This window comes from Triticum urartu, chromosome 7 (genome assembly GCF_003073215.2).
Source record: "Triticum urartu cultivar G1812 chromosome 7, Tu2.1, whole genome shotgun sequence".
In the NCBI taxonomy this organism is placed as follows: domain Eukaryota; kingdom Viridiplantae; phylum Streptophyta; class Magnoliopsida; order Poales; family Poaceae; genus Triticum; species Triticum urartu.
The window spans coordinates 650,007,209-650,026,025 of record NC_053028.1 but is presented as its reverse complement, the minus strand read 5'-3'; the positions used below and the strand labels follow the sequence as shown (position 1 = coordinate 650,026,025).

General features: G+C 44.6%; 1 protein-coding gene and 1 pseudogene across 1 annotated transcript; both read right to left on the bottom strand.

The window, feature by feature from the left end:
- Positions 1-2,181: 2,181 nt before the first annotated feature.
- On the bottom strand, positions 2,182-2,979 carry LOC125519289 (annotated as a pseudogene).
- A 1,230-nt stretch (positions 2,980-4,209) lies between these two features.
- Positions 4,210-5,216, bottom strand: LOC125522074 (germin-like protein 8-11). Its single transcript, XM_048687144.1, has 2 exons — positions 5,026-5,216; positions 4,210-4,907 (listed from the first exon to the last, which is right to left on the bottom strand). Exons 1-2 carry the CDS (start codon positions 5,141-5,143, stop codon positions 4,345-4,347), a joined length of 681 nt encoding a protein of 226 aa, XP_048543101.1. The 5' UTR covers positions 5,144-5,216; the 3' UTR covers positions 4,210-4,344.
- Positions 5,217-18,817: the final 13,601 nt, after the last annotated feature.

The window sequence follows — 18,817 nt, the reverse complement described above, 5'->3', positions numbered from 1 at the left end:
GAGGGAGAGGCGCATGTGAGCGCCACAGATTCGTGCCACGTCATCGATCCGTGTGCTGAGTTTTCTCTTTGCCGTCCACGTTTTATAATACAGAGGGCAAAGTGAGCTCTTTGATGCCTGTAAATTTTTTCGCCCGCTGCAACGCACGTGCATTTATACTAGTTCAAAATAAACCTCAGGTACGTCAGGCTTGGGCAACTGATATATAATTGTAACTTTGTAACTTCCACTCTTTATCTCATTCTCCGGCTTTGCTACCAATGTTTTAAATAGCAGGCTATGTCAAATAGCATGGTCCTTCAAATCAGCTATAGCTACTAGCGGACTATTGTACATGAGTACCATTTACCGGCACCCTGCTCAAAAAGCTATATCGAGGTCATAACGGGAACGTTTGGCTCTCGGCCTCCATGAAAGCCTGTTTTATTGGAAATTTCAAAATTCAAACTTTTCGGTTTTAAAAAATCTGAATTTTTGTGTGCAAGTAAATAAGTATGTTATGTGTATGTGTGTAAATTTCAGCATGAAATGCGTTGAAATGTGACCTGTACAAAAAAGACAAATTTATGGATAGTATCATGTATTGAAAAGCCTCAGATTTATCTTTTTTTTGCACAGCTCGCATTTCAACATATCATGTGTGTTATGCCTTCATGTATATCTGCCTTTTTTTCATAATTTTTTTAAATGTAGAAAATATGAAATTTGACGAATTTTAATTTTTCAAAACCGAGCTCTATGGAGCTAGGCCTCCAAAGGCAATATTCGGGCTATAGCCAGCTATTTAGAACATTGGTTCCTACTTCCTACTCTCTCTAAGGCCTCTTCCAATGCATTGGTGCTTACATGAGGTGCTAAACACATTAAAGCTATAGCAATTAAAGCCACCCAATGCATAGGTGCTTAACTCGTTGGTGCTAAGCATCCATAATGATTTTGCAACTAAAGTTGTTCATGCATTGGTGGACTTCATTCATTTAAGTGTTTTGCCTAGGTTCTCATGCTTGGCATTGTTTCTTCCAGGGGTCACCATACTCATCTCCCTCCTCTTAATTACATTGCCACATCTAATTGTTTGCCTACATGGCAGCCTTAGCACATGTACAAGGTGAAGCATTGGGAGGGGCCTACGTACTATGAGTTGGTGATCAAACACTGAATCCAGAGTGGGTGATGGATCGATATGCATGATGAACTCAATAACTTCACCCGCCCCCTCTGGTTGACATTTAACACATGTTTGATCCTTCAGATGGGCTGCTATGAGTCGTGGTGGAAGGGTGTGGGGTTTCCTGTTGTATTGGGTGGGGACTACGAAGACAGATGTTGCGTGTGGCAATCAATCGCTATGCGTTGGTATCGTACAGCTAGCGATTTGACTGATTCTCCTTCTTTCGACTTCAAATTTCTTACATTACTAATCCATGAGGGCTAACCAGTTCATCAAATTCTAGATAAAATCAACTCAACAAATCGAATGCACACATGAATGGGATTATCATGAGAAAGATTGTCGAACCAAGCCCACCGTGTATTCGTACATGAGGGGATACGGTTATTGAAAAAAACATATAACAATTTTTTTGTACATTTGTTAGGGAAACAACAAGACTCTAATGTAGAAAAAGATGGTCTCTCGTTTCAAGCACCTGCATGCCACACAAGACAGAATTGTTGTCTTCAATGAAGAAATCTTTCTTTTTAGCATTGCACTTATGTTTTTTTTTTGAAAGATCCAGCATCACTGGCATTCATTGATAATAGCAGAGAGCAACGGAAAACAACAAGGTGGTGAAGGTCCTAGGACTAGAAGATCAGAAGATCAAAGAAAAAGAAAAACAACAGCCCTAGTAGCTGCAACACAACACTCCATACAATCCACACAAGCCAACGTAGCTCCGACTTTAATGATGAACTACGAAGAAACTAGGCAAGGTTGGCATCGCGGAGGATCACCGAACGAACAACTTGCCACGCGTCATCGTATACCACCTGGCCCCGCCACCGCGGCTTTGACTTCACAGCAACAAACAGTCGAGGCAACCCCACAGACACGTCAGAGAAGAAGAACCAACTACCACGACCAATACCATGCCTTCGATATTGCTCACCATCATCATCGTTGCCACAGAAGCCACCGTGCACGTCCAGTCATAGAAAGCACCAGAGGGATCAAGAGCTTCAAGACGGCGCCCTAAAGAGGGGAACGACGTTGAACATGACGTCACCGTCCGACCCTACAGCAGGATCTGGGCTTTCACCCGAAGAACTTGATCCGGGAGTATAGGCTATGAAGAATCCCGACGATGCCTCCAAGGAGGATAGCGACGCCCATGTGCGCCGTCGCCGTCGACCGGCCAGCACCGGCCAGGCTTTCACCCGGTGCAGCCACTCCCACGCAGTAGGCCGAGGTCGACCCGTACCTCCACTGGACCGCGCACATCCCCCACCCAGCGAGCACGCCACCGCTGTGCAAGGCCACCAGCTAGCCTCCTCGACGACGGGCCTGCAGAGACCAGATCGGGTCCTGCACCCCGCATCCAATCACGGACGGAGCCTCCCTGCTCCATCAAGCGACATCCGAGCACCACCACCAGCCGGCAGTGCCCCTCCCGAGCGCCGGCCAAGGCCGACAAGTACAAGTCATGGTCGGCCCGCCCGCAACTACCGCAGCCGCAGCCTCGGACCTCTCCTACTACGCGCCGCAACCAGCCTCCGGCTTGGGCAGGCCCAGATCTGGCCGGCCCGTCCGCAACCGCACGCCCCAGCATGCTCGCCGGATCTACAGCCATCCGCTGCACTATAGGCTATCAGCTAGCCGGATCCACCACACCGACGCGACGGACGCTCACTGCAGCAGCAGGCCGCGCGCGCAGCCACACCTCCGCCCCGCCTCGCGCACCGGCGACTGCTCCAGATCCGCGTAATCCCCACGCGCCCAAGCCAGATCCACGCAGCCCCGCTCCTGTAGCGCGCCATGGCGCAGACACCTCGCGAGTGCGCCCCACTCGCGCACCTCGCCTCGCCGAGCACCAGTCGCCGCTAGATCGGGACGCCCGCGCGCCCCTCGATCCAGCGTGGAAGTGACTGACGGCCCCGCCGCCGCCTACACTGCACGGGCTTTGCCCTTCTGCGTACATGGGCGGCGGCGAGGGGAGCGGCTTCGGTGGGTGGCCTCCCGACGGCGGGCTGGATTTTGCTCTCCCGAGCCGCCCGCGGGAGCGGCGCCAAAGAGACTTGAGTGAGGCCGGCTTATTCGCTCATGTTGAGCCTGTTCAAAATCAGAAGCCCGGAAATTAGCGTCTATGTCAACTGCCAACAAGTTTTTGAGAGCCATTTCAACACAGGTAAAAAACTATAAGAAGAGATGAGAAACCTATATACCTTAGATATAGAGAAGCTAAGTGCACCTAGAGGGATTTGCCAAAAATCATGCTCATTAGAAAATTCCAAAGCATGCAATGCATTATTCATCACCTGAAATAGAACAAATGCTTCTATTGAAAGTGGCAAATGAAAGTGGTCAGCATTGTCCTCCATGGTGCTCATGGCATGCAAAGAAATGCGATGATCTCTGAAGAAAGAATGCACGTGTGGCTAGACTTGCCTTTTGTTTGGAGATTGCCAATTACCATTCCAAATTTCCATAGTGAAACCACCTTGAATGGAACAGGAAGCATGATCTTTATATGTTTGTAATAATTTGAGGTAGTCCCTCCACTAGAAAGAGCAAGAAGATCGATAATTAATCGTGTGGAGATTAACCAAATGAGATCCTCAGTTGGCAAGATACCTTGATAATAAGATTTCCAAATGGGATTAACCCAAGGTATATCAAAATGGTAAATAAACTTATGAACCATATTCAACAAAAGGCAGTTGTTTTGAGAGGGGAGATTGATAATTCTAAAAACACCTCTATCTTTTGGCCTATAGATAAAATCCCATGCTACCAAAGGTGATTTTTTTAAGTCCTTCCCACTCCAAAGGGTGGATTTGTTTTGTACATCGTATGTGTTCCATTCTCCAAATGAAAAGTCGCCGCAGTCGGCCTCCCTGGCGTAATACTGATCCTCATTGGGGAGCCCTGCCTAGTCCTCAACTATTACGTTTGGAACAGATCAAAACCTAGCCTTTGTTTTCATAAGAACGGTTAGGTTTGATTTGTAGATAAGATTTAAGTGTGGTCTCATGTGCGTAAAACTAGCCTTACAATACGAATATTTATTCAACTCCCAATCAAATGAATAATACCTGATACATATTTACATACAACAAACAATCTTATTAGTACACAATACATATCATTGTTGTAAAATACTAGTTTAGTAGTCCAACATTTAATTAATTGTGGTTGTCAGCCCAGTATTGAGCCTGGAGCCAGTCCACAGTCTTCTTCTCCACCTGAAAGGCCTTGGCCAAAACATCATCCGAGATTGGTGGCTTCGAACCAAACACAGCGTTCGCAATGGTTATGGCCCCAGGGTTTTGGCTGCTAAGTCCGGCAATTGCAACTGCAGGCTTGTAGGGGTTGGGGTTGAACTGGAAGTGGATGAGTCCTTGTGGGAAAACAAACACATCACCCTTGTTGAGGACCTTCCAAATGAGCTTGTTCTCTGGGTTAGATGTGACAAAGCCAACATAGAGTGTCCCTTCAAGCACGGTGAGGATCTCACTGGCACGAGGATGAGTGTGTGGTGGGTTCTCCCCCAAAGGTGCATAGTCAATGCGTGCTAAAGAGATACCTAGTGTGTTGAGACCGGGGATCCTCATGACATTGAGCAGTGTGACAATGGATCCCACCTTGCTCATCTTTGTGTCCCTAGGCATGTCAAGTTTGGCCGCTAAGAAGAAGTCCTCCGCAGTCACCTCCTTTGGGTCTTTGCAGACAAACCCATTAACAAGCACTGCATAGGCGCATAATAAAAAGAAGCATTTAAGTCGATGATTTGTAATGATATTATCTGTAACATGAATATATGCAAATTTTAGACTTTGCAACTAAGGAAGCTTGGAAATACATACCATGTGAGCTATTGTCAGCCACACAGAAGTCCTGGAGAGGGCTTGGATCAGAAGCCATGGCCTGCCATGAGGCCAACGCGATAAGAGCAACCAGAAGGAAGCTGGAAGAGGAGGCCATTCAGGTTTTTGTTGTTGAGTGGTGTTTCCTAGAGAGGTGTTTCAGTGTTTGTGGGTGGTGTTTTCTTTCTTACTTGTGTGGTTTGCCATAACAAAGGATGTATGTGCATATATAGGAGCAGAAAGAGTCGGTAAAGGTTGCGAACAGGTCAAAGGCCAGATAGAAGTGGTCATTAAGCCGGTTGAGTATGCCGACTAGCTACAGCATTAGGAAGCTTCATCGTCCACTTTATTTTAATATGTTCTAGTGGCTGACTAATCTGACTTGGTCATGCATGTCTGAAACAGTAAACTACCGGACATGTATGCATATTTGGTAGTACCATCCTAGTTACGTGATACCTCTGCTCACACCTCCAAAAATCTGAACAAATGAGCATGAAGAATTAAGTTCTTTTATTCGCAAAAATTTGCCCCAAAAAGATCAGTATGGAGATTGCTGAACTTGAACTGAACTGATTTTTTTTTCAAAACTCAACTGACAGAGATTATGCGAACATAAGTTTTTGCTCCATCCTTGCTTCTGAAGAAAGCAATTGACTTGGTCATCAGTCGGAGCTGAGTAATTGGAAATGGTATTCTTCCCACCATCTGCGCAAACACTAAAGTCACTAACGATTGCTTCTAATGTCATACTGCATAAGTTCTCATCATGCATGCAATCACCTGAAGGTGTATGCATGGAAGAAGATACCGAGCACATTGTGAATGCTTCTTAGGTTATCCGTGCATCAATGTCACGCATGACGAACATGAATAAGAATGGCCAAGTAACCTCCCTTTTCGTTACCTATACTACACATGAAATGGTCACTGTTGATGGAGTTGTCTATATGTGACCGAGTCTGAAGCAAATAAGTACTCATGGTTGGAGAACCCACCAGTTCTATTCAATATATAATTTTGTTCAGTTCATAATACACGCTCTATAATAGACCATTTGAACCTTCTTCTTTTTTTAATCAAGACTAGTCCAACCTTGTTAACCTTCACAAGGAGGGCAGGTCGTCTGGAGCATGCTATATCCTATCATCCCACCATAATTATACCACAGTGTACAGCGATTTAGGCATTGTACGGAAAATTCACAATATAAATATTATTTAGCAGACTCTATGACATGTGGGTCCCACACATTATTAAATGTTCGTAAAGCAGTATATATATGCATTGGACTATTTTTGTAGGGATTGCTTGGATAGCAAGTTTATAGAGAATCGGTTCTCCTTAAACTTGATTTTGTAACAACCTAATATGATGTTTGGATTAGTTAACAAAATCCTTTATATAAAAAACCGAGCTTTGCAAAAGTAAAAAAACAGTTTATAGAAAAACGACTAATAGTCATTTTTTTTCTAAAAAATGGGTTATCCATAACCGGTGTCCCGGCGTCATACATTTTTTTAGAACAAAGGCTCAAGAAGAGCCCGACTTTGAATTAACAAAGCCATCAACCGGCCAGGATTACAAGATCACCAACTTACAAGGAAAAGCAAATAGAAACAAGCGGCCGATACAAGGAGCAAAGCCAAACACACTCAAAAGCAGCAGCGATAGCAAGCTGAGGAACGCCATGCTGCAGCCATCACCCTACAGGACGACCTACACCAACAGGACTAATTACAGACTTGAGAGGATGCACCACCGCGCAAGCTTCGTGATCGTAGCCAAACTCGAAGACAGTAATGGACCGAAGCTCCTCTAGAACTACCGCTGCAAAGGGCCCCTGTCCTCTCATCCTGGCTCGAAGGATGCCGCACCGGCAGCCGGCAGCTCGGTTCACCCTAGAACCCAGAAGGAAGACGTCCAAGCTGCGCATGGAGAAGGAACAAGGAGCAGACCTGCAAGCTCAGAGCACACCACTCCGAGCACCATCATCATCCGCGGTTAAGCCACACTGAAGGGCAAGAGCCGTCGGCCACAGTCACAGCAACAAGGGTAACAACGATGAGCCACTGAAGAAAAGGCATTGAAGCACAGAGCCAAGCTGCCACCCGCCTCCATCACACCCACAACCCGACTCTCTCGCCGCCCCTGCAATCCTCAGATTGCGCCTCCAAGAAGGAACACGACACAGACACGGATGTGTTGTTGCCGCCCGAATCAGGGGACCTAGGCTTTCACCTAGCAGGGGACGAAATGAGGGGGAGAAGGATCCACACCACAACCTACAAGGAGGGGAACGACGCCCAGGGCGTCGCCTACGATGTGGCTGCGCCGGCCAGGGGTTTCCCCCGGATCCAACCCCGCTCGACGAGATCTGCGTTGCCGGCGCCCGGGAAGAACGGTCTAAGCCCCTGGGACCCGGATCCGGCGATGGAAGGAGCAGATCGGGCGGAGAGGATGGGATGCATCTGGCGGCGGCAACCGCGCGTGGGAGGCCGTACACCAGCGACCGGGGACCGACGCCTTCTCGTCCCCTCAAGACCGAGGGAGGCGCCTCACTAGCTCCGGCAGGAATGGCCCGCCGCCAGGGCCACCCCGCGCTCTCCGCCCGGGGCTGCTGCCCCGGATGCCGAGGACCTCCACGGTACGTGGAGCCGCCGGATCCCCCGTGCCACCACCTTCACCGGTGTCGAGCGCACGCCGGCGCACACCTTTGTCGGCGGCGGAGGGGAAGGAGGGGGAGGGGAGTGCGGCGGCGGCGGTTAGTGTAGGGTTTCGTAGTAATTTCAAAATTTTCCTACGCACACGCAAGATCATGGTGATGCATAGCAACGAGAGGGGGAGAGTGTGATCTACATACCCTTGTAGATCGACAACGGAAGCGTTTGGTTGATGTAGTCGTACGTCTCCACGGCCCGACCGATCAAGCACCGAAACTACGGCACCTCCGAGTTCTAGCACACATTCAGCTCGATGACGATCCCCGGACTCCGATCCAGCAAAGTGTCGGGGAAGAGTTCCGTCAGCACGACGGCGTGGTGACGATCTTGATGTACTACCGTCGCAGGGCTTCGCCTAAGCACCGCTACAATATTATCGAGGACTATGGTGGAAGGGGGCACCGCACACGGCTAAGAATATGATCACGTGGATCAACTTGTGTCTCTAGGGGATACCCCTGCCTCCATATATAAAGGTTCAAGGGAGGGGGGCCGGCCGGCTAGGAGAGGCGCGCCAGGAGGAGTCCTACTCCCTCTTGGAGTAGGACTCCCCCCTTTCCTAATTGGAATAGGATTCGTGGAGGGGGGAAAGAGGAGAGAGAGGAGGAAGGGGGGCCGGCCCCCTCTCCTTGTCCAATTCGGACCAAGGGGGGAGGGGCGCGCGGCCCATCTCTGGCCACCTCTCCTCTCTTCCACTAAGGCCCACTATTGCCCATATACCTCTCGAGGGGTTCCGGTAACCTCCCGGTACTCCGGTAAAATCCCGATTTCACCTGGAACACTACCGATATCCAAACATAGGCTTCCAATATATCAATCTTTATGTCTCGACCATTTCGAGACTCCTCGTCATGTCCGTGATCACATCCGGGACTCCGAACAATCTTCGGTACATCAAAATGCATAAACTCATAATGTAACTGTCATCGTAACCTTAAGCGTGCGGACCCTACGGGTTCGAGAACAATGTAGACATGACCGAGACACGTCTCCGGTCAATAACCAATAGCGGAACCTGGATGCTCATATTGGCTCCTACATATTCTACGAAGATCTTTTATCGGTCAGACCGCATAACAACATACGTTGTTCCCTTTGTCATCGGTATGTTACTTGCCCGAGATTCGATCGTCGGTATCTCAATACCTAGTTCAATCTCGTTACCGGCAAGTCTCTTTACTCGTTCCGTAATACATCATCTCACAACTAACTCATTAGTTGCAATGCTTGCAAGGCTTATGTGATGTGCATTACCGAGAGGGCCCAGAGATACCTCTCTGACAATCGGAGTGACAAATCCTAATCTCGAAATACGCCAACCCAACATGTACCTTTGGAGACACCTGTAGAGCTCCTTTATAATCACCCAGTTACGTTGTTGACGTTTGGTAGCACACAAAGTGTTCCTCCGGCAAACGGGAGTTGCATAATCTCATAGTCATAGGAACATGTATAAGTCATGAAGAAAGCAATAGCAACATACTAAACGATCGGGTGCTAAGCTAATGGAATGGGTCATGTTAATCAGATCATTCAACTAATGATGTGATCCCGTTAATCAAATAACAACTCTTTGTCCATGGTTAGGAAACATAACCATTTTTGATTAACGAGCTAGTCAAGTAGAGGCATACTAGTGACACTCTGTTTGTCTATGTATTCACACATGTATTATGTTTCCGGTTAATACAATTCTAGCATGAATAATAAACATTTATCATGATATAAGGAAATAAATAATAACTTTATTATTGCCTCTAGGGCATATTTCCTTCAGATAGTCATAGGAACATGTATAAGTCATGAAGAAAGCAATAGCAACATACTAAACGATCGGGTGCTAAGCTAATGGAATGGGTCATGTTAATCAGATCATTCAACTAATGATGTGATCCCGTTAATCAAATAACAACTCTTTGTCCATGGTTAGGAAACATAACCATTTTTGATTAACGAGCTAGTCAAGTAGAGGCATACTAGTGACACTCTGTTTGTCTATGTATTCACACATGTATTATGTTTCCGGTTAATACAATTCTAGCATGAATAATAAACATTTATCATGATATAAGGAAATAAATAATAACTTTATTATTGCCTCTAGGGCATATTTCCTTCAGTCTCCCACTTGCACTAGAGTCAATAATCTAGTTCACATCGCCATGTGATTTAATAGCAATAGTTCTCATCACCATGTGATTAACACCCATAGTCCACATCGATATGTGACCAACACCCAAAGGGTTTACTAGAGTCAGTAATCTAGTTCACATCGCTGTGTGATTAGCACCCAAAGAGTACCAAGGTGTGATCATGTTTTGCTTGTGAGATAATTTTAGTCACTGGGTCTGTTATATTCAGATCCGTAAGTATTTTGCAAATATTTATGTCAACAATGCTCTGCACGGAGCTACTCTAGCTAATTGCTCCCACATTCAATATGTATCTAGATTGAGACTTAGATTCATCTAGATTAGTGTCAAAACTTGCATCGGCGTAACCCTTAACGACGAACCTTTTTTCACTTCCATAATCGAGAAACATATCCTTATTCCACTAAGGATAATTTTGACCGCTGTCCAGTGATCTACTCCTAGATCACTATTGTACTCCCTTGCCAAACTCAGTGGTAGGGTATACAATAGATCTGGTACACAGTATGGCATACTTTATAGAACCTATGACCAAGTCATAGGGAATGACATTCATTCTCTTTCTATCTTCTGCCGTGGTTGGGCTTTGAGTCTTACTCAATTTCACACCTTGTAACATAGGCAAGAAACTCTTTCTTTGTCTGTTCCATTTTGAACTACTTCAAAATCTTGTCAAGGTATGTATTTATTGAAAAACCTTATCAAGCGTCTTGATCTATCTCTATAGATCTCGATGCTCAATATGTAAGCAACTTCACCGAGGTCTTTCTTTGAAAAACTCCTTTCAAACACTCCTTTATGCTTTGCAGAATAATTCTACATTATTTCCGATCAATAATATGTCATTCACATATACTTATCAGAAATGCTGTAGTGCTCCCACTCACTTTCTTGTAAATACAGGCTTCACCGCAAGTCTGTATAAAACTATATGCTTTGATCAACTTATCAAAGCGTATATTCCAACTCCGAGATGCTTACACCAGTCCATAGATGGATCGCTGGAGTTTGCATATTTTGTTAACACTTCTTTAAGAAATCCATTAAGGATTGCAGTTTTGTTATCCATTTGCCAGATTTCATAAAATGCGGCAATTGCTAACATGATTCGGACAGATTTAAGCATAGATACGAGTGAGAAACTCTCATCGTAGTCAACACCTTGAACTTGTCAAAAACCTTTTGCGACAATTCTAGCTTTGTAGATAGTAACACTACTATCAGCGTCCGTCTTCCTCTTGAAGATCCATTTATTCTCAATTGCTTGCCGATCATCGGGCAAGTCAACCAAAGTCCATACTTTGTTCTCATACATGGATCCCATGTCAGATTTCATGGCCTCAAGCCATTTTGCGGAATCTGGGCTCATCATCACTTCCTCATAGTTCGCAAGTTCGTCATGGTCTAGTAACATGACTTCCAGAACAGGATTACAGTACCACTCTGGTGCGGATCTCACTCTGGTTTACCTGCGAGATTCGGTAGTAACTTGATCTGAAGTTACATGATCATCATCATTAGCTTCCTCACTAATTGGGGTAGTAGTCACAGGAACAGATTTCTGTGATGAACTACTTTCCAATAAGGGAGAAGGTACAATTACCTTATCAAGTTTTTTACTTTCCTCCCACTCACTTCTTTCGAGAGAAACTCCTTCTCTAGAAAGTTTCCGAATTTAGCAACAAATGTCTTGCCTTCGGATCTATAATAGAAGGTGTATCCAATAGTTTCATTTGGATATCCTATGAAGATTCACTTCTCCGATTTGGGTTCGAGCTTATCATGTTGAAACTTTTTCACATAAGCATCGTAGTCCCAAACTTTAAGAAACGACAACTTAGGTTTCTTGCCAAACCATAGTTCATATGGTGTCGTCTCAACGGATTTAGATGGTGCCCTATTAACGTGAATGCAGCTGTCTCTAATGCATAACCCCAAAACGATAGTGGTAGATCGGTAAGAGACATCATAGATTGCACTATATCCAATAAAGTACGGTTATGACGTTCGGACACACCATTATGCTGTGGTGTTCCATGTGGCATGAGTTTGTGAAACTATTCCACATTGTTTTAATTGAAGACCAAACTCGTAACTCAAATATTTGTCTCCGCGATCAGATCGTAGAAACTTTATTTTCTTGTCACGATGATTTTCCACTTCACTCTAAAATTCTTTGAACTTTTCAAATGTTTCAGACTTATGTTTCATCAAGTAGATATACCCATATCTGCTCAAATCATCTATGAAGTTCAGAAAATAACGATACTTGCCGTGAGCCTTAACACTCATCGGACCGCACACATCAGTATGTATTATTTCCAATAAGTCAGTTGCTCGCTCCGGAGAACGGAGTCTTAGTCATCTTGCCCATGAGGCATGGTTCGCAAGCATCAAGTGATTCATAATCAAGTGATTCCAAAATCCCATCAGCATGGAGTTTCTTCATGCGCTTTACACCAATATGACCTAAACAGCAGTGCTACAAATAAGTTGCACTATCATTATTAACTTTGCATCTTTTGGTTTCAATATTATGATTATGTGTATCACTACGATCGAGATCCAACGAACTATTTTCATTGGGTGTGTAACCATATAAGGTTGTATTCATGTAAACAGAACAACAATTTATTCTCTTACTTAAATGAATAACCGTATTACAATAAACATGATCAAATCATATTCATGCTTAACGCAAACACCAAATAACACTTATTCAGGTTCAACACTAATCCCGAAAGTATAGGGAGTGTGCGATGATGATCATATCAATCTTGGAACCACTTCCAACACACATCGTCACTTCACCCTTAACTAGTCTCTGTTTATTCTGCAACTCCCGTTTCGAGTTACTAATCTTAGCAACTGAACTAGTATCAAATACTGAGGGGTTGCTATAAACACTAGTAAAGTACACATCAATAACATGTATATCAAATATACTTATGTTCACTTTGCCATCCTTCTTATCTGCCAATCACTTGGGGTAGTTCCGCTTCCAGTGACCAGTCCCTTTGAAGTAGAAATACTTAGTCTCAGGCTTAGGACCAGACTTGGGCTTCTTCACTTGAGCAGCAACTTGCTTGCTGTTCTTCTTGAAGTTCCCCTTCTTCCCTCTGCCCTTTTCTTGAAACTAGTGGTCTTGTCTACCATCAACACTTGATGTTTTTCTCAATTTCTACCTTCGTCAATTTCCGCATTACGAAGAGCTTGAGAATCGTTTCCGTTATCCCTTGCATATCATAGTTCATCACGAAGTTCTACTAACTTGGTGATGGTGACTAGAGAATTCTATCAATCACTATCTTATCTGGAAGATTAACTCCCATTTGATTCAAGCGATTGTAGTACTTAGATAATCTGGGCACATGCTCACTAGTTGAGCGATTCTCCTCCATCTTTTAGCTATAGAACTTGTTGGAGACTTCATATCTCCCAACTCGGGTATTTGCTTGAAATATTAACTTCAACTCCTGGAACATCTCATATGCTCCATGACGTTCAAAACGTCTTTGAAGTCCCGATTCTAAGCCATTAAGCATGGTGCACTAAACTATCAAGTAGTCATCATATTGAGCTAGCCAAACGTTCATAACGTCTGCATCTGCTCCTGCAATAGGTCCTCACCTAGCGGTGCATCAAGGACATAATTCTTCTGTGCAGCAATGAGGATAAACCTCAGATCACGGATCCAATCCGCATCATTGCTACTAACATCTTTCAACACAATTTTCTCTAGGAACATATCAAAATAAACACAGGGAAGCAACAACGCGAGCTATTGATCTACAACATAATTTGCAAAATACTACCAGGACTAAGTTCATGATAAATTTAAGTTCAATTAATCATATTACTTAAGAACTCCCACTTAGATAGACATCCCTCTAATCCTCTAAGTGATTACGTGATCCAAATCAACTAAACCATGTCCGATCATCACGTGAGATGGAGTAGTTTCATTGGTGAACATTCTATGTTGATCATATCTACTATATGATTCACGCTCGACCTTTCGGTCTCCGTGTTCCGAGGCCATATCTGTATATGCTTGGCTCGTCAAGTATAACCTGAGTATTCCGCGTGTGCAACTGTTTTGCACCCGTTGTATTTGAACGTAGAGCCTATCACACCCGATCATCACGTGGTGTCTCAGCACGAAGAACTTTCGCAACGGTGCATACTCAGGGAGAACACTTCTTGATAATTTAGTGAGAGATCATCTTATAATGCTACCGTCAATCAAAGCAAGATAAGATGCATAAAAGATAAACATCACATGCAATCAATATAAGTGATATGATATGGCCATCATCATCTTGTGCTTGTGATCTCCATCTCCGAAGCACCGTCATGATCACCATCGTCACCGGCGCGACACCTTGATCTCCATCGTAGCATCGTTGTCGTCTCGCCAATCTTATGCTTCCACGACTATTGCCTACCGCTTAGTGATAAAGTAAAGCATTACACGCGATTGCATTGCATACAATAAAGCGACAACCATATGGCTCCTGCCAGTTGCCGATAACTCGGTTACAAAACATGATCATCTCATACAATAAAATTTAGCATCATGTCTTGACCCATATCACATCACAACATGCCCTGCAAAAACTAGTTAGACGTCCTCTCCTTTGTTGTTGCAAGTTTTACGTGGCTGCTACGGGCTTAAGCAAGAACCAATCTTACCTACGCATCAAAACCACAACGATAGTTTGTCAAGTTGGTGCTGTTTTAACCTTCACAAGGACCGGGCATAGCCACACTCGGTTCAACTAAAGTTGGAGAAACTGTCACCCGCAAGCCACCTATGTGCAAAGCACGTCGGGAGAACCGGTCTCGCGTAAGCGTACGCGTAATGTCGGTCTGGGCCGCTTCGTCCAACAATACCGCCGAACCAAAGTATGACATGCTGGTAAGCAGTATGACTTATATCGCCCACAACTCACTTGTGTTCTACTCGTGCATATAACATCAACATATATAACCTAGGCTCGGATGCCACTGTTGGGAACGTAGTAATTTCAAAATTTTCCTACGCACACGCAAGATCATGGTGATGCATAGCAACGAGAGGGGAGAGTGTGACTACGTACCCTTGTAGATCGACAACGGAAGCGTTTGGTTGATGTAGTCGTACGTCTCCACGGCCCGACCGATCAAGCACCGAAACTACGGCACCTCCGAGTTCTAGCACACGTTCAGCTCGATGACGATCCCCGGACTCCGATCCAGCAAAGTGTCGGGGAAGAGTTCCGTCAGCACGACGGCGTGGTGACGATCTTGATGTACTACCGTCAGGGCTTCGCCTAAGCACCGCTACAATATTATCGAGGACTATGGTGGAAGGGGGCACCGCACACGGCTAAGAATATGATCACGTGGATCAACTTGTGTCTCTAGGGGGTGCCCCTGCCTCCGTATATAAAGGTTCAAGGGAGGGGGGCCGGCCGGCCAGGAGAGGCGCGCCAGGAGGAGTCCTACTCCCTCTGGGAGTAGGACTCCCCCCTTTCCTAGTTGGAATAGGATTCGTGGAGGGGAAAGAGGAGAGAGAGGAGGAAGGGGGGCCGGCCCCCTCTCCTTGTCCTATTCGGACCAAGGGGGGAGGGGCGCGCGGCCCATCTCTGGCCACCTCTCCTCTCTTCCACTAAGGCCCACTAAGGCCCATATACCTCCCGGGGGGTTCCGGTAACCTCCCGGTACTCCGGTAAAATCCCGATTTCACCCGGAACACTTCCGATATCCAAACATAGGCTTCCAATATATCAATCTTATGTCTCGACCATTTCGAGACTCCTCGTCATGTCCGTGATCACATCCGGGACTCCGAACAACCTTCGGTACATCAAAACATTAAACTCATAATGTAATGTCATCGACTTAAGCGTGCGGACCCTACGGGTTCGAGAACAATGTAGACATGACCGAGACACGTCTCCGGTCAATAACCAATAGCGGAACCTGGATGCTCATATTGGCTCCTACATATTCTACGAAGATCTTTATCGGTCAGACCGCATAACAACATACGTTGTTCCCTTTGTCATCGGTATGTTACTTGCCCGAGATTCGATCGTCGGTATCTCAATACCTAGTTCAATCTCGTTACCGGCAAGTCTCTTTACTCGTTCCGTAATACATCATCTCACAACTAACTCATTAGTTGCAATGCTTGCAAGGCTTATGTGATGTGCATTACCGAGAGGGCCCAGAGATACCTCTCCGACAATCGGAGTGACAAATCCTACTCTCGAAATACGCCAACCCAACATGTACCTTTGGAGACACCTGTAGAGCTCCTTTATAATCACCCAGTTACGTTGTGACGTTTGGTAGCACACAAAGTGTTCCTCCGGCAAACGGGAGTTGCATAATCTCATAGTCATAGGAACATGTATAAGTCATGAAGAAAGCAATAGCAACATACTAAACGATCGGGTGCTAAGCTAATGGAATGGGTCATGTTAATCAGATCATTCAACTAATGATGTGATCCCGTTAATCAAATAACAACTCTTTGTCCATGGTTAGGAAACATAACCATTTTTGATTAACGAGCTAGTCAAGTAGAGGCATACTAGTGACACTCTGTTTGTCTATGTATTCACACATGTATTATGTTTCCGGTTAATACAATTCTAGCATGAATAATAAACATTTATCATGATATAAGGAAATAAATAATAACTTTATTATTGCCTCTAGGGCATATTTCCTTCAGTTAGGGTTTCCCCTGAGTCGCCTCGGAGGAGACGACGCGGGGCACGAGGGGAGGGGGCAGTTTGAATATACTCCGGCATCATACATTACCTTGGACAAGTCGAGCTACATCAGAGGTTCGTCAAAGGCGTGTTTCCCTCAAAATCCTCCAAAACCCGATTTAGTGAAACCAATTTAACACTCCACTATCCCAAAAACGACATATGGTTTTGAGTAATAAAACTCTATTCTTATAAAAAAAAACCGAGTTGGTGATGATGGTGTGCCTGCCATCCTACAATATAGACCGTCCGATCTATATCTGACGGATAGAAAGCAAACTATGGCAATTTTGCAAAAAGATACCCGCACCCATCTTCACATTTGCAGATAAGGCATTCCCTCGTTCATCTTCGTCTCCCACAAGATAAACAACTCGTATAAATGCATCTTGATGTTCCGTGCAACGCATGGGCCTAATTTTCAATACGCGATGAACATTTGAAGATAAAGGTGTTAAATACGGAGTGACTATTTTTAGAATACGCGATAATCAATGTTTTAATACAACATTTTTTTTAACTGCATGTAGGGTGAAAATTTTGAATTGACGGTTTGGTTTTTTCAAATATGCGATGAATTTGGCTTGAAATAATTATTTTTACTTTAAAAGAAACTTGAATCAAATATAAAAAGTAAAGGTGAAATACAACATATTGGTTGCATCTATCAGTTTCATAAATACATGGATTTTTTCTGAAAATATTTTCTTAAATGCTTCAAGTAAATTTTCTGTTCAACAATCTTTTCGCAAAAACAATTCAGATTTTTTATCTTTATCCCACTGTACTTATTTTCTCCCAACTGATAGAGACATCCATAAAATAAAAATTTGAATTGGAGAGATCCATATTCCATAATTGGGCGTAACGAACAGGCAAAAAAGGAAGGGAAGAAGAAAGTTCGGGAACTTTTCTTTTTCTTTTTTGAGAATCAGAAAGTTCGGGAAGTAGCGACGCGACGGGAGAAATGGGCTTCATGCAGAGATGGGCCTAACGACGCGACGCTGCTAATCGGCCTGGAAATAATCAGGGTAAATGGGCGGTGCTTTCTATAGCCCACACGAGTTCTCTAACTAATTTGTAACCCATCCGGTCGCCCCTTGACCTGCCAGGTTGCATCAAAGAAGAATCCTCGTCGACTTGGTCGCCGCCCCTCTTCTCCGGCAGGCGGCAGTGGCGGACTGTCGATCATCACGGTGAGATACTTCCTCCTCCGCCAGTCGTCCTCCGCAATCCACTTGCTTCTCCTTGCAGTTTCTTTTCCCCTTTTATTGGCGACGAGTCCACCCCTAGCTATCTCTTTCTGCAATAGATGAAAGCCGTCACACCTGAATAGGAGATCGTTGCTGTCGCTAATATATGTCTGGATATTCAGGATTTCAGTTGATTTTTCTCGTATCCTTATAAAGTTATAAAGAGGGGAATTGTTATGAATTAGTTTTCACGAATTTAATCACATTAATCTATGCACTTCTAACTTCAGTCTTGTAAATTGCAACAGAAAAACATGCAAAATCTGGTACTCCCTCCGTTCCTAAATATAAGTCTTTCTAGAGATCTCAATAGGAACTATATATGGATGTATATAGACATATTTTATAGTGTAGATTCACATATTTTGCTCCGTATGTAGTCTTTTTTAGAATCTCCAGAAAGGCTTATATTTAGGAACCGAGGAAGTTCCAAGAATATTTGGGTAAAATATTCTATAAAACGGAGTTTGTTGCCCTTCCGAACACATGGAAGGAAAGAAACCATAGAGTGTTCCAGGGAAAGCGAAAACCCGTTATCAATGCTGCATTTCAAAAAAGATAAATACATTAGAACTCCAAACTTGTGTGAATCCATTCATATTGAATTTGCATCACGAAGGCGCAAACAGACTATATCTGATCTAGTCAATTTTTTAGTTTGTCGCGTCCTAGGTTAGCTCGACGAATTTCCTACAAGGCATTATGACGAGGTAAAGAAATATTTCTTCATCTGAAGCATAAACTGCCGGCTGTGTATTCTCTCGGATTACCTGGTAGGAGGTCTTCTCCAGTTGCTGACTGCCTGCCCGGCCACCGGATGGCATGGCTATCTTCTTTTCCTGGTGGTCCGAAAGCACAACGGCAGCCCACCCTGCCTTCGCAAGGGCTTTGTGACG

Excerpts from the sequence above, each read along its gene's own strand:
- LOC125522074 (XM_048687144.1), bottom strand. The coding sequence starts at position 5,143 with ATGGCCTCCTCTTCCAGCTTCCTTCTGGTTGCTCTTATCGCGTTGGCC. Across the intron at positions 4,908-5,025 it reads GGCTGACAATAGCTCACATG|TGCTTGTTAATGGGTTTGTC; the intron begins GTATGTATTTCC and ends GCGCCTATGCAG.